The following is a 15,927-nucleotide window of genomic DNA, read 5'->3' as shown; positions in this document are numbered from 1 at the left end:
GTATTGAATATGTCCTATAGAGAAGGTGCTGTCCTAGGCATAGTTGAGCGTAGAAATGAGTGTCAGACATGATCCCTGACTTCATAGGTGTTAGAAAGCTATCATATTATTCATACTTTTAGTGTTAGACATGTTTAATAAAGAATTATATTAATAGTGGTTTAAGAATTTCAATTGCTAGAGCTAAGAATCATATTAAGAAAAATAGCAATTTTCCAGAAATCATTATTTAATACTTTTTAGAGTCTAAGACTTTTAGCCTTTTGCAAAATAGAAGTTTAAGTATGTTGTCTTCACAGTAAATTTAATATCGTAAAATTTTCATTCAAGTGACATTATTTCTATTTAAAGTTTTGATACAGTAATGCATGAAACCAAATTCCAACTTCTTAAGAAATGCCTCTTTTTGGATCATGGAAACATTTTCTATAAACCCTGTATTGGGGTCTCTATATCAATAGATATAGAGTGATGTCAGATTCTTGGTCTACTCTTGAGACACCAAACACACATCCCATCTGGACATTGTCTTGAACTGAATCCTTAAACAAAATTAAGTGATACGTTTTAGTCAAACTCAGGTCTAGGTGCTGCCAGGCTAGAGGATGGGGGGCAGTCACTCCTCCAGAAGGCCCTGGCCCTCCTTAGGCCCAGCAGATGTCATTTTCTTTGTTTAAATTGAATTCGGCATTGTCCTTCCGGCTGCTGGACACCCACCAAATGGAGAGAACTCTAAAAGCAGAAATGCAGAATATATAGAAGTTAAGGGACATAAGCCAACAGTTTGGACCTAACGTTTATTCAGTGTGATTGTTCCTGAAACGTACAGAGCTTAGGTTTGAAAGACTGGAAGGTTTTGCTTGATGAGTTCTCCATGGTAAGCATCAATTTTAGCCCTCCGTTCAAGGGACAGCAAAGGAGGCAATTCCCTTATTCTAACAGCAACCTCTTCACAGTTTCACATACCCCAGTGCTATGGGCCTGCCACCCACCTTTCACTTTATATCTGGATAAAGAGAGTACCCTTTAATAAAAGCTCTTTCTACATTCCTGGCCCCCAATCTGTGACACTTCATGTATAATCGCTGGGTGAGACCTCTATGCCACATGTTATAGATGTTCATAAGACAACATGGTGGGCTTCCCTGGTGGCGCAGTGGTTGAGAGTCCGCCTGCCGATGGAGGGGACATGGGTTCATGCCCCGGTCCGGGAAGATCCCACATGCCGTGGAGCAGCCTATGCTCCGCAACGGGAGAGGCCACGGCAGTGAGAGGCCCGCGTACCGAAAACAAAACAAAACAAAAAAAACATGGTGTTGGTGGTGCGAACCACTATTACAGGGAACCTAAGATCACAATTTTCCATAAGGATCTTTTGTGGTTCCAGATGTTCTGATACGTTATGTTATGTCTTAGTTATGAACAAGGGGTGAACGTGTCGGGGGGTGAGGGGAGGTCGGTTCCTTGCAAAGAATATAGGGTTGACCAAAAAGTTTACTCGGTTTTTTCCTACGGAAAAACCCGAACAATCTATTTGGCCAATCCAATACAAAGAGGTTGTTGAAGCTTAGGAGCTTGAATAAGAAAAGGAACCTGTTCTGTCAGCCCTGAGGGTTGGGGGAAGAGTGACGAAGGAGGAGGGCAATCCAATTTAGATCATCTGTTTATTTGTCATCAGTTTGAAAGAAAGGGCTCCTCCCCAAGGGGATTCTTAGGACAGTTGACAGAATGAGTTGCAGAACTTCCATGGACTCTCTGAAATTGCAGTCACAATTTTGTGTGTATGAAGAGGTGTGTACTTTTCTAGAAAGGGGATCCATAGGTTTTGTGAGATTTTCTAAGAATCCATGCCCTTACCCCCAAAGGTAAAGCAGAGCAAAACCAATCAACCAAATAAAACCCCACTGTGTTGGCAAAAAATGTGCTTGCTTTTGGGAGAGAAGTGAAGTGGGTCTTCTTATGAATGCTCAGAATGGAATAGTAGTCCCCATTGCCAGCAACTGGACATGGCTGACCAATCACGGATCCTGGAAAGTTTTGTAATGTTTCCTCATTGTTTGGTTCTTATTGGGAGAGAGCTAAGATTAAATTGCTTTCTTCACACCGTTTGAGGTAAAATAAAACACCGTTACAAAAGTAAAATCACGGGGATGCTAGCCTTTGAGTTTTGCTCTTGTGGCAAGTATATTCCTTTGGGGGAGCTGGTTTCCAGTCCTGTGATTTCCCTGCACTTGACAACACAGTGTCTGGAACATGCCCTGGCAACCCATCCCCCTCCTACAAGAGCTTGGTAATTGGAAGGTCATTTCCTGTATTTTTTTTTTTTTTTTTTTTTTTGTGGTATGTGGGCCTCTCACTGTTGTGGCCTCTCCCGTTGCGGAGCACAAGCTCCGGACGCGCATGCCCAGCGGCCATGGCTCACGGGCCCAGCCGCTCCGCGGCATATGGGATCCTCCCAGACCGGGGCACGAACCCGTATCCCCTGCATCGGCAGGCGGACCCTTAACCACTGCGCCACCAGGGAGGCCCCCTGTATTTTTTGATCACCTGCTTTCACAACTTGGTAACATAAGTCCAATAATTAAATAATTTTAATTGACCTTTCTAAAATAGAAACTGTGAAATGAAATGCCCTTTGAGATGAGAATTCTCTCAGACTTGTATTTTTTACAAACTGAGGTAACATTTCTTTGAAAAATGTTCTTAGTGGGGTCAAAACAGTAATAGGATGTATGCTTTTTAAAAAAAAGTATAGGGGCTTCCCTGGTGGTGCAGTGGTTCAGAATCTGCCTGCCAATGCAGGGGACACGGGTTCGAGCCCTGGTCCGGGAAGATCCCACATGCCGTGGAGGAACTAGGCCCGTGAGCCACAACTACTGAGCCTGCGCATCTGGAGCCTGTGCTCCGCAACAAGAGAGGCAGCGATAGTGAGAGGCCCGCACACCGCGATGAAGAGTGGCCCCCACTTGCCACAACTAGAGAAAGCCCTCGCACAGAAACCAAGACCCAACACAGCCACAAATAAATATAAAAATAAATAAATAAATAAATAAAGCCCTAAAGAAGAAATACATGGTGAATATCTTCAAAAATTTTTTTAAAAATTAAAAAAATTAAAATTAAAATTAAAAAAAGTATAATAAATACAACTAATAGAATTCCTAGCTAGGAAGAAAGTGCTGGGAAAAATCCTGCCTAAGGATTTGGTCAAAATGACTGATCTCCAGAGTTAGGTGTCACATGGTTTTGACAAATGACATCCTTCTAATGTGAAAAGGCATTCCTGTGTCTTCTTGCTGGTGGGAAAATGGTTAGATGCTGAGTCAGTCGTGGGCAAAATTGTGACATCTATCTCAGAGGATCAGAAACTAGTATTTGGTGCCTGTAAATCCTGGCTTCAGTCTTCATTTTGCCAACAAAACTGTACTCAGCGGAAAACCTTTGTGAAGGGTGTTTTGATTTCCCCTTCATCGTCAGATTTTGAGAGCTCTTTATCACTGTTGCTTGTACTCAAAATAGAAGTGCAAAAGAAATCAAGGCAAAGTGCTGAAATGTGCATATTTGTGAGTAATATAATATTTTCTGTGTCATTTATACACTTACAGAATTTCTACTGAAATGTCACCCAAGAGTTTTATGTATCCCTCCATATATTAGCCCTTAATAATCAAGAGTAAATCATAGCACAAAGTGCTATGTGAATAGCCCTGAGATTTCAATGCTTAATTTCTCAGCTTCACCCTCAGTTTAAATAACACCTTTTTATCCAGAGTTTTCAAAGGGACTTCCAAACATTTGGAATTAAACGGAACTTTCCCTTGTTTCCTAGCACAGTGGTCCTCAAAGTGAGGCATCAACAGCACCCAGAACTTGTCAGAAATAGAAATTCTCAAGCCCCTCCCCAGATATACTCATCAAGAACTCTAGGGCTAGGGCCCAGGATTCCATGTTCTAACAAGCCCCCCGTCCCAGGTAATTCTGATGCTCACACCAGTTTGAGGGCCATTGGTCTAAGAGAACAGAACTATAGCAACACAGAGGAGTTAAATGATTGAGATATCCAATGGTCAGAGGTCAGAAAAGGTCACGGCCTTTTCATTTATGTTCACTGTTTCTACTGTGGGTTCATTTCCTTTGTGCCATTGCTTTCCAAATGGACTAATGGTTCTGACTTGCCTCCAAAACTCATGGTTCACTTTTGGACCCAGAGACATGCCTTTCTAGGGAAACAAGCCCAACATCAAGGCCATGTCTATTTTTTCCCTGGGAAAAGGGTTAAAATTGGTAAATTCATTGAGGAGCTCCTAACACTAAGTGGTGGAAATGCTACTATTAGGTCCTGGCCTTGTGATAATGGGGCACATAGAATTGACCTGGAATTAAGGGAGTATCTTCTCAGTCTGCAGAGATCATCTGTTAAGATGAGTCTAAGTGAGGAAATCAGTCAGCTCATCCCCAGTAATGAAAACCAAAGAGTTAGAGTTTATATCAAATTTGAAAGTCATGCTATTCAAAATTCTGAAAACACTTACCTGTCTTGGCAATGGGTCTAGAAGACTACAGTCATAATAATACAATATTAAAATAATAAATATTTGAATCTCCAACAGAGCCAGCCACCTGAAAGAAAAAGAAAATAAAATTGGTGCTTGGTTGTAAAAGATGCATAAATATCTACCAATAAAGAATATCTATAAATTACACATATTTCACAGCAAATGTGCTCTTCTTTGCAATATAAACTTGTATTATTAAAAGGATAGAGTAAAGAAGGGTAGTTGGGATGATCACATTGCTTTAAAATGTATGTAAAATGCTTAGCCAGTGGAAGCACTTAATGAATGAGATCCCAGGTCTCTCTCCTAAGTTTTATATCTGTCCTAATATGGTAACCGGTAGCTACATGTGGCTGTTACTTAAATAAATTTAAATTTATCAAAATAAAAAATTTCAGTTCCTCAGTTTCACTAACCACATTTTAAGCACTCAATGGCCATAAGTGGTTACCGGCCACCATACTGAACAGTACATATTTAGAACTTTTCTATGATCACAGAAAGCTCCATTGGACAGTCCTGTCTGATCTAGACCCTTATTGCCCACTGGAAGTTACTGCCTAAATGTCTGTAGGCACCTAAAATTCCCCATAGCTACCAAATTTTTTCCTTTTGTAATCCTGCACTCAGTCTCCAAGTTTTTGTGTTTTTTTTTGTTTGTTTTTTTTTTTTTTTTTTTTTTTTTTTGCTGTACGCGGGCCTCTCACTGCTGTGGCCTCTCCCGTTGCGGAGCACAGGCTCCCGACACACAGGCTCCGCGGCCATGGCTCGCGGGCCCAGCCACTCCGCGGCATGTGGGATCTTCCGGGATCGGGGCACGAACCCGTGTCCCCTGCATCGGCAGGCGGACTCCCAACCACTGCGCCACCAGGGAAGCCCAGTCTCCAAGTTTTTTGATCATATACCTCTCATAATAAAATGTTTGAGCATACTCTACAATATATTGATAATCATTTATTTACAGATTGTATAGCATACAACCATATTAGTTTATTGTCGACTTTGTAGACACATATACATAGAAATTTAAAAACCGAGAAAAGTGTAAATGGAATTCTGCTACATCTCCTGGCATCCCAGTGGGTTGTTTTGAGCTCTCCTTAGGGAAGGAAAACCATTTTAGGGGGAGTGGCCCCTAATAAGTATGATTAGTCCAACATCAGAAAACTGTTCATCATCACAGACCCAATCCTCTCCATTCCCCTTCCTGTCCACTTAGGCACCGAGGTGTTTTATCTTCCAAATGTTTCCCCAGTCCCTCTCCTTATCCCCTATCTCCAGTCCCTCCACTGCTCCCCAGTGTAGGTCTTCATCATCTGTTTATGTCCTGGATTCCTGAATCACCTGGGCTTCCAGATTGGTTGCTTTATTTCCGGTGTCACTTCTCTCCACTCTATCCTTCACTCTCCCACTAGAGTAAACTCTCTAAAACAGAAATCTATCACTGTTTCCTCATTTTACACACATGCATACATACACACACATACCACCTGTCAATGCTTCTTATTTCCTTCCAAATGCCACAGGGAACACCGCCAGCCCTTGAAGATCTGCTCTCTCCCTATTTCTCCAGACTCCTCTCCCCCATAGCTCCTCCTTGAAACCCGTGCTCTTGCCACACTGCATACTTGAGTTCCCTGAATGCCGATGTTCTCTGTTGCAAGCCCTTCCCCTGCCTGAGGCTCAGTTTCCACTGGAGGCATTCCCTGGTCTCTTGCTTCTGGGCTGAGGTGTCCTTCCTCTCCATTCCACGGTTCCCAGTGCACATTTCAGCCTTTGTATCTATTGCACTGAACTGTGATGGCTTATTGGCCATCCCTCTCCTGGGGTTATATTGTTGGGCCTTAACACAGTGCAGAGGGCTCTGCTGGTGCCTACTAATGTTGGCTGAATAGATGAATAGATGATGGAAGGTGATGCCTCCATAAAGCAGATTCAATTTCCTTAACCTTTCCATCCTTTTCTATGTTTCTGTGGCACTTTTAACATCCCTCAACTAACACACTTATCCTACAAGCCCACTCTATTACAGTTAATTGTTTTCATGTCTTTCTCCCCTTATAGACTACCATCTTCACAAAAGCAGGAACCATGTCTTATTTATCATTGAATCCTCAGTGTTTGTTGATTGCATGAATGAATGAATGAATATGAATGATCTGCTATTCATATCAGATAATTAGATTTGTTTCCCGCTGGTATTCTTGAAACATCTTGCCTATATTTTATTTCAAATGAAATCTGGACCACTCCAGGTGTTGTTAGGACCTACTTGGATACCAGATCAATTCTTCATGAATATTTGTGATGTAAATTTAATCCTACCTACTTAGAAATGTTAAAGATAATTCATTCCAGCTGAGTGTCAATGTCTATGAAATACAACATCCCAATCTTTATTGATTCAGATCAAAGTTAGCAGCGATTCTAATAAAAAGCAATTTTGCTAATTTGCAGGTTCAGAATCTCTCACAACTAAGTTTCTGTCAAACTTCTAACAAATTAGGATGTCCACTTCTGGCCATGATGGTTGTCCTTGGGACTTGATCTTTTCAAAGCAGCCCGTGATGGGCACACCATGTCCAATTTCCTTAAGATATATCCAAATGTTTATTCTTCAGATTCTATACAGAATGACTGACTATCACCTTAACCTTATGGGCACATTAAAGACTTCATTTTGTTCTGTGAGACAAGCCATTAGACAATTTTAAACAAATCTGACTTAAGTTTTAAAAGGATCATTTGGCTGCTACATTGAGAATAAACTATAATGTGCTGCTAGAAGACTGATTAGGAAGCCATTATAATCTTCCAGGCAATGGAAAGTGGTGACTTGGACCAGGATGATGGAAGAGTCATGGTTAGCATCTGTATATAGTTTGTAGGATGGCTGATGGTTTGCATGACAAATGTGGAGAACATAAAGAGTCAAGGACGACTCCAAGTTTTTGGCCTGAGGAAACACAAGGATATAGCAGTGGGGAAGGCCGAAGGAAGAGCACTTGTGGAGCTCACTTTTGGACCTGTTCAGTGCAGCCTGCTATAGACCAGTGCCTTGGAGACATCCAGTGGAGATGTTGAGTGGAGGTTGGGGATGAGCCTGGTGTTTGGGTGGGGATTCAGTCAGGGCTGGAGGTACAAGAGATATAAATACAGAGTCATCACTATTCAGACAATTATTAAAGCCAAGGGATAGGATGAAGTCACCTAGGGAACAAGTTTAATAGAAAAAAATAAGAAATCTGAGGAGAGAGCCCTGGGGCAGTCCAAAATTTGGAGGTTAGAAATGTGAGGAAGGGGCTTCCCTGGTGGTGCAGTGGTTGAGAATCTGCCTGCCAATGCAGGGGACTCGGGTTCGAGCCCTGGTCTGGGAAGATCCCACATGCCACAGAGCAACTAGGCCCATGAGTCACAACTACTGAGCCTGCGCATCTGGAGCCTGTGCTCCGCAACGAGAGGCCGCAATAGTGAGAGGCCCGCGCACTGCGATGAAGAGTGGCCCCCGCTTGCCGCAGCTAGAGAAAGCCCTCGCACAGAAACGAAGACCCAACACAGCCAAAAATAAATAAAATAAATATAAAAAAAAAAAGAATGTCTGATAGGAATTCCCTCAAATTCAAAAAAAAAAAGAAAAGAAATGTGAGGAAGATGAGCAAGGGAGCCTGAGAAGAAGTAGCCAAAGGGGTAGGATAATGAAAAGAGAGTGATTATCTCCAAAGCCCTGTGAAGAAAACGTTTCATGGAGGCCGTGAATTCCGTATCTAACGGGAAAGGTGGCAACGAGTACCCACGTGTAGAATGAAACATTAACATTCCCTCTTGCATAAAACAGCCAACCCTTCTCAGGCCTTAGCACCCTTCCTAGAAGTAAATTAGATGAGCTCACTAAACTGATATTTTGTGTTTGGTAGAATAAGCAGTGACTTCCCGACATTCAGCGGTTACCTGGCAGCACTAGAGAAGTGCTTGCTAATTTTGCATGTGGAAATTATAAAACAGTTTTTGGATAAAGGTTCTCCTTTATCCAAACAAATCCTGTTTTCTTAGAACTCTGTTTTCAGCCCTTCTCTAACTTTAGCTTGCCATGACGGGAGCGCTTCTCTGAACTCAGCCCCCTGGGGAAAGGGTGCCTGGCATCCTTCCTCTTCAGTCCCTGGAGGAGAGGCACTGTGGCAATAAGTACAAGGGTCCATTTGGCAGGGTAGGTGGGGCCGTTCCAGGGAAGAAGTCCCTCCAGTCAGAGGGTAACCAAGGCACAGGCTTGGAAGGGGCCCTGGAATGCCTAGGGGCCTGCAAGTGGTCTACCCCCTGTAGAAGGTGAGGCGATGAGAAATGGAGTGGACCGAGCAGGAAGAAACGAGGAACTGGCTCACCCAGGGGCTTGAATGTGTCATGTGACAGTGTTGAGACTTTGACCCTGAAAATACAACAGACCTTGTGAATAAATTGTACTGAAAAATTATACTTATATGTGAAAATGAAGGTTCTTTAAACATTATTATACATAAGAGGCCCTCAATGAATATTTCCTCTATCACGCAAATAAGTCATGTAAACAAGAAATAGTTCCTAAGCTATTTAAGAGCACAAGTTGAACTATTTTAGAAACATTATGCATGTTTTGATTAGAAATAGAGCTAATGTTTATCAGTTCACTAAAATAGTTTTCCACTAGAACCTGTAAGCATTTCCTTAACTAACTTTAGTCCCTGTGATGTTCTTAAAAATCATAAAACTGAATTTCCTTTAAGGTAAAACTATAGTTCAGGCTTTTGACCAACTAATACTGTGTGCATTGTGAGGCTTTAGTATTTTTCTTCTTTTTTTTTTGAGGGTTAAGTTAGTTCAGTTAGTAAATTAGTATTAGTTATTGAAATTGTATAAAAATTAATATTACATTTACTATCATTTCTAAACATTTTGATATTCTGGTTAAAAAAAAAGTAAGATGAGTTAATAATACAGATCATAAAGTAATATGTGCTAAAACTCTTATTTTCTCCAAATCCAAATATTTGGATATTCTAGCAGAATTACCTAAATTATCCACTAAATAAAGTTAATTTTTTTGCAATGGCAAAAAATAAATTGTGCTTTCAAGTCTTCACCATGTTACTGAATTTTGTTCGATGTCTAAAACATCAGGGACTAACACATACATACCTGTGACATTAAAAGCTCCGTTACTCCAAAGAAAATGAGCCTCATAAATCCGTATTTTTACAAAAGCTCCTCAGAAGCAAGCTGAGCTACGTTCATGCTAGGAATGTTTTCTTAGTACTTCTAATGTCAAAACAGTGAAAATAATGAGGCATATTATTTATAATATGTATTTTTTACACTTACAAGAACATTACACATCTACAAATAAGGCTCATTAAAATATAAACATGTTGGGCTTCCCTGGTGGCGCAGTGGTTGAGAGTCCGCCTGCCGATGCAGAGGACACGGGTTCGTGCCCCGATCCCGGAAGATCCCACATGCTGCAGAGCGGCTGGGCCCGTGAGCCATGGCCGCGGAGCCTGTGTGTCCGGAGCCTGTGCTCCGCAACGGGAGAGGCCACAGCAGTGAGAGGCCCGTGTACAGCAAAAAAAAAAAAAAAATATATATATATATATATATATATATAAACATGTTGAAAATTCCTTAAATACTGAGTACTTGTGTGTTTTCCCCCTTTGTAAATAAATGTTCAAGCTACACAGAACACAAAGTCCTACAAAACCTGGACTCTACCCTCACATTGCTAGTAATGCACATGGAGAGATGGGAAAGGTAACAATGTAAGATAAATGTAGAAACAGAAGGGCTATGGAGATTTGGGGTCTGGAGCAAGCACTGTAATCCAGAGTTGACCAACTCTATGTGGAGGTGACACCTGAGCTAGACCTGGATGGAAGGACAGGCTTCAATAAGTAGACAAGTTGAGTGGGGGCATTCCAGACCCAGTACAGAGTGAGTGTGAGGGGAGGAATGGGCATGGTAGTCAGGGGACAACTGGTAGACCCTCTGGGGTGGGCGTTCCCGGATGTTCAGAAAGATATATTTGTGTCAGGTTTTTGGAGAGTCTGGAGTTCTAGGCTGAGGAGTGTGGCTGGCAGGTAGTGGTGCCAGAGTCTTCACAAGAAAGTGACAATTCGAGCTAATTATTTAAGGAAAATTCATGGGTATGTAGTGAGTAAGATGGATTGAAAGAAGAGATAATACAGCTGGGGGAAGGGTAAGAAAATGATGATGACATCACCTGGGGCAGGACGACCTGGTTTAGGAGGTGGGAGTAGACATGGCAGGCCGAGAAGAGGGAGGAGCAAAGGGGGCTCCAGAAGCCCAGGCCTAGGAGATCAGTGAGACATGGAAGAGAAACCGAGAGTACAGGAGGAATGCTAGGGTTAGCGGTAAGGAAGGATTTTCATTTTAGATGTCTGGATTTTGAGACTGAATCCCTCTTCCCCTTTTTAAAAGAAAATCTCTCTCTTTCTTTCCTACTAGACGTCATCGAGGGCAGTGCCAGCATGGGCTGGAAAACTGCCACTGTTACCAGGAGCAGGGGCTCTGAAGTATATTCCTAGTTGCTACCAGCTGCAGCTTATGAAAATAGAATGGTCTTGCCCTGGAATTCAGAGAAGGCAGCATACAGACATACTTTCACAGGCATCCTTCATTGAAGCATGGCTATTCAAGTTAAAGGGGAAGTACTTTTCCCACAACCTCACCCCCTTTAAGAAATCTTATAGGAAAATAAAAACCTATAAGACAGGAGGCAAAATAATCTCGACCAGTGTTTCTCACGCTTTAGCATGCATCAGAATCACATGGAAAAGCTTGTTCAAACGCAAGTTGCTTGGCCGACCCCCAGAGTTTCTGACTTAGTAGTTCTGGGGAAGGTCAGCCCCATTTGCATTTTTTACAAGTTTCCATGTAATGTTATCACTGGTGGTCTGGGGATCATACTTGAGAATCACTGATCTAGAGGCACTTGACAAGCAGAAAGGGAAAAAATATGTTAAAAGATGTAGTTTATCAAACTTTTAGTTTTGGCACACAAAATTAAAATTAGCGAGAATACCTCAGCTACACAGGAAACATTATGGCCGGGGCACCAAACGTTTGATTGGGAATGATGGTGTGGGCAAAATCTGGAAGAGTGAGCAGAGAGATGACGGTCCTAAATATGGGGAAGCAAATCCAGAATAAAATGAGAACAGGATTAGGGTAAACTGGAAGAGCAGGAAAAGAAGAAAAGATGTGAGAAAGAGAAGAGAAGGGAATGGGACATATTTAGAAGGAGGAAAAGTTGGAGAGAAAGCAGTTGAGGAAGCAAAGAGAAAAGGTCTGGAGGACCTCAGGGCTTCTTGACTTGAGATGCAGTTTTCTGTTTCACTGGGGAGATGAGAATCATGTCCTAGTGGGAATACTGTCTCTGAGGTCACTGCTTTTCAGGGTGGCAGGCAGGATTATTTTAACGGTGATCCTACTAGAAGAAAAACTCCCCTATGTATGAACTATGAGCTAGACACTGGATACCTCTTTCTAAAGCTTCTTATTCAAGAAAAGGGCAAAGGAACATTACTGCCTTCATTAAGATGAATTACCCACTAAATAGAATTGATCTTGTGCTATATCTTAAATTCCAGACCCTCCAGGAGGAAAAATTTAAGAAGTGACATTTGTTTTTGTTTACTTTGGTGATATACCCAGAGTAAATGAAACTCCCCCCCACCCTTACAAAGCCCAAGCTATTTAGAAAGCTATTAACTGATGTGGTTAGTATATGTTAATACAATATTTCATGGAGTTCAACAGATCTTGAAAGAAAGCTTTTGCATTTAAGGAAATTATATATTACTTAGGATGCTTTTGGTTGCAAGTGACAGAAAACCCCATTAGACTGGTTTCGGTATTGAAGGGACTGTATCGATTTATGTACCTGAAAAACCTAGAGCTGGTGCTGGCCTCAGGCAGAGATCACTCCAATGGCTCAACGATGTTACCATGAAGCCAGTTCGCCTCTGCTGCTCTGCTCTATGGTACCAACTTCATCCTGCTTTTATAGTCTCAAAATAGCTGCCGACAGTTTCTGGGGCCAAGTGCTTCATTATTCACATCCTACAGGGAATGATTATTTCTGACCCAGAAGTCTCAACAGAAACTTTCACTTGGTAGTTAATTGTACTGCTTAAAACACAAGGCAAGACTAAAATCAATCACTATGGGAAGGGAGGGAGGGCACAGGGATGGGATGTGAGAATTGACTTAGGGAACAGTGCCTCATTCCTATTCCTGGGGGCGGAATAGGACCTCAGCATCCCACGAATCTCCAAATGAAAATTAGGGCAATTAGCAAGGAAGAAGAAGACAGTAACGATGGAGAGATAATAACCCATGGGCAATTGTGATATAGCACAGTTTTAATGCCAGTCCTCTTTTTCTAGGAGCTGAAACTTCTTTCTGAAAAACAAAGAGACCAAACTTATCAAAGAGCAGTAACTCAGTCTGATGAGAGGAGAAAGCCCATGAAAAACAAACAAAAAAAAAGTGGTGGGGAGATACCTAGCCCAAAGTGCCCTTTTTTTTCTCTCCAACGGCTACAAATCCTGTGCAGGTGTCCTGTGCACGACTGAGAGGCTAGTGATCTATTTGGTAAATAAAGGAAAAGAGGGTCCTTTCTGGCATTTTTGGAGCAGAAATGAACATGTTTTATTTTACAAGCACTTTGGCCTAAGTATCAAAAATCACTCTAGTTTGCAAGGCAGATGTAGAGAACAAACGTTATGGACACCAAAGGGGGAAAGTAGGGGTGGGGGGGTGATGGTGGTCGGATGAATTGGGAGACTGGGATTGACATATATACACGAATATGTATAAAACAGATAACTAACAAGAACCTGCTGTATAAAAAATAAATTTAAAAAAAATCACTCTGGAATTTGCTGCTTCTGTTCTTGACAGACTTAAATCTTAGCCTCATCATGAAGTGTCAGAATGAGATGGCTGGGAAAGTAATGACTGCGGTTTCACCAATGGTTTCTGGGCTCCTTTGAGTGAGTCACTGCCCCTCAGTAAAGCAGAAAGGAGAGAGAAGCATGGCTAGAAGTTAATAAAAGGATCTGGCAGCCTCGCCCAGTCTTGGAGTGAACTACATCCGCTCTTCCCACTCTCGACCCTTTTCACATCCCCTCCAGGACATGTGCATGGCCATAGTGAAAATGTTAGGGCAATATTATATTAGTAAATCCAGTTCATTCTGTTCCATTTACCAACTGGAGTTGAGGGGATGCATTTGTTTATGTAACAAATTCCTCAGAATGAACTGAATTTGCAACTTCTCATGAAATCCAGAGGGACTGGTGTTGCTCACTGCTCAAGAGCAATCAGCTACCTCTAAGTATAGTGCTTCTCAAATACAAGATTGTGCAAAGACATTGTACTGAATAAGGCACAATTATTAAAATTACATTATCATTAATATAATAAACATATAGAAACTACTGTACTCAGAGCTTCACAAACCCTAAATATAGAGTTGCCTTGCTACCACTAACATATAGTAGGTACATTACATTCCTGTGAGCACTTAATTTTTTTTCTACCCTCAACGTTTGATACCACTGCCTTTCAGGAAGGTATGCTTTCTTTTGTGTTGTTTACTAATTATTTTCATCTAGTCCATAAAGCCTTTTCCAGTGCCCTTTCCTCTGAGTTCCTATGGCAATTATGATATAGATGAGTCCTCTGGCATTTCTCAAGTGCCATCTCATGCTATTAAGTAGAGCTTGTCTTTCATGTTGCTATGTCTCATCTCTCCAACTGCATTATAAGCAATTCAGGAATGTTATGTGTCTTTGAATCTCCCTAGTGTTTAATAAGGTGTTTTGAGTTAAATTATAAGCTCCTTGAGGGAAGGGGCTTCATCCATTATTTTGTTTTCCAAGGTAACTCCTAGAGCTCTACCCTGACATATAGCATATAATTGATAAATATTTATTGAATGAAGGAAATCATATTAATACTAGGTGCTCAAGAGATATTTGGTGGGTTGAATAATAGTCCTACTAACCTACTATCAGCTGGACCTATGTTTGAATTAATTTTCCAACAGCAATGTGATTTTCATTAGTAATTCAAGATAAGTCCATGACTTTATGACCTTGTACTGCCCTAGGATACATGAAGAACCCAAACACACAAAAAAGTAGAAATCACAGTTTTCATCCCGGAGGAATCCATGCTTCATTTCCATGTCTCAAGTACTGCAGCTTTCCTCTTATCACACCCTTTTCTTATCCAAGCATGCCTTTGTAAGGGCGTTATCTTGCCGAAGATTAGGGCTATTGTTTTACACTGGAATTTAACCCATATCAGTTAGCACAATGATACAGCCAACTGGGATCCTCTTGCAGGGATGGGAACCAAGGAAAATCAGGGCTATTGGCTTTGGTGTGCATTCCAGGGGGTGGGGATGGCAAGCACATCCCTTTCTGCTAAGATCATCAACTCTCAGAGACACCCACTGGAAATCCCCTGTCCTATTCCTCCATCTACATTCACAGTTAAGAGGAAAATTTCCACTCTTCATTTCGCATACTACCATGGCTGGTAAAGTCTAGTAGTTCATGTGCTTTCTCCTGTTTGTTTTTCTGCAAAATCACTAGACTTCTCCAGCAGTAGATTTACTGGGAAGGGGTCCCTTCCACTACAGGGAAGTGCCTAGCAAGGGATTCACCCTCCATATATATTTTCTGAACTCCTATCATTCTGAGGAGGAACACTAGTTCTTCCATTCTGCTTTTTGGTTGGGAGCTGATGGCAGCACTGAGTTCTTATTTAGTGTTCACTTGGGAGAGGGGCTCTCAGACTGCCTCAGTGGCCTGAACACCAAGGGGCGACAGCTGCAAGGCCACAAGACTGTTTTCTTGACAAACTTTGATTGTCATCTACTTCCCGGGCAACTTTCTCTGACTCACTGAGTATTTGGTACATGAGAAAATAAATTGGCTCGAGGTACACAAACTAAGAATGGGTGCAATTTTCTAGGGATTATACTAAGGGTTTGTGGGATTAACTTTCTAGTGCAAAGATCTATCTTGGCATATGTTGTCCAAATGAAGTCATTTACCTTCTTGAACAATTTTCTGTTTTGTCTGTTTTTTTTTTTTTTTTTAAATGTTTCATGAGTTGGCTGTTTAAAATAAGTAACAGGAAAATTATGGACTATTAAAAATAGAAGCTTAATAGAAAACTAGATTAAGTAGGTTTTTAAAAATTAAGTCATATTTATTCAACATTCATATTTAACCTGTAGATTTTGGTTATATGATATATGTTTTGCTGTACTTCACACTCAAAAGTTTTCAAAGGAAAACTTAAT

At 41.3% G+C, this 15,927-nt stretch overlaps 1 protein-coding gene across 2 annotated transcripts in view; it reads right to left on the bottom strand.

Annotated features, from left to right (window-relative positions):
- Positions 1 to 318: 318 nt before the first annotated feature.
- Positions 319 to 15,927, bottom strand: part of LOC132497208 (24-hydroxycholesterol 7-alpha-hydroxylase) — a 67,044-nt gene continuing 51,435 nt past the window's right edge. Inside the window, exons 11-12 of one of the 2 annotated variants that reach the window (XM_060110265.1) lie at positions 4,533 to 4,620; positions 319 to 732 (exon numbers count right to left, since the gene is read on the bottom strand). In XM_060110265.1, coding sequence (XP_059966248.1) covers positions 661 to 732; positions 4,533 to 4,620 — 160 coding nt within the window. In that variant the 3' untranslated portion in view covers positions 319 to 660. Of the gene's footprint in view, positions 733 to 4,532; positions 4,621 to 7,647; positions 7,689 to 15,927 lie in introns of those variants that run through there. The other variant, XM_060110266.1, reaches the window with a different exon arrangement.

Source organism: Mesoplodon densirostris, chromosome 10, assembly GCF_025265405.1.
Source record: "Mesoplodon densirostris isolate mMesDen1 chromosome 10, mMesDen1 primary haplotype, whole genome shotgun sequence".
Taxonomy (NCBI): Eukaryota; Metazoa; Chordata; class Mammalia; order Artiodactyla; family Ziphiidae; genus Mesoplodon; species Mesoplodon densirostris.
Note: the sequence above shows the minus strand (reverse complement) of the source record. Positions and strands in the feature narration are given on the sequence as shown.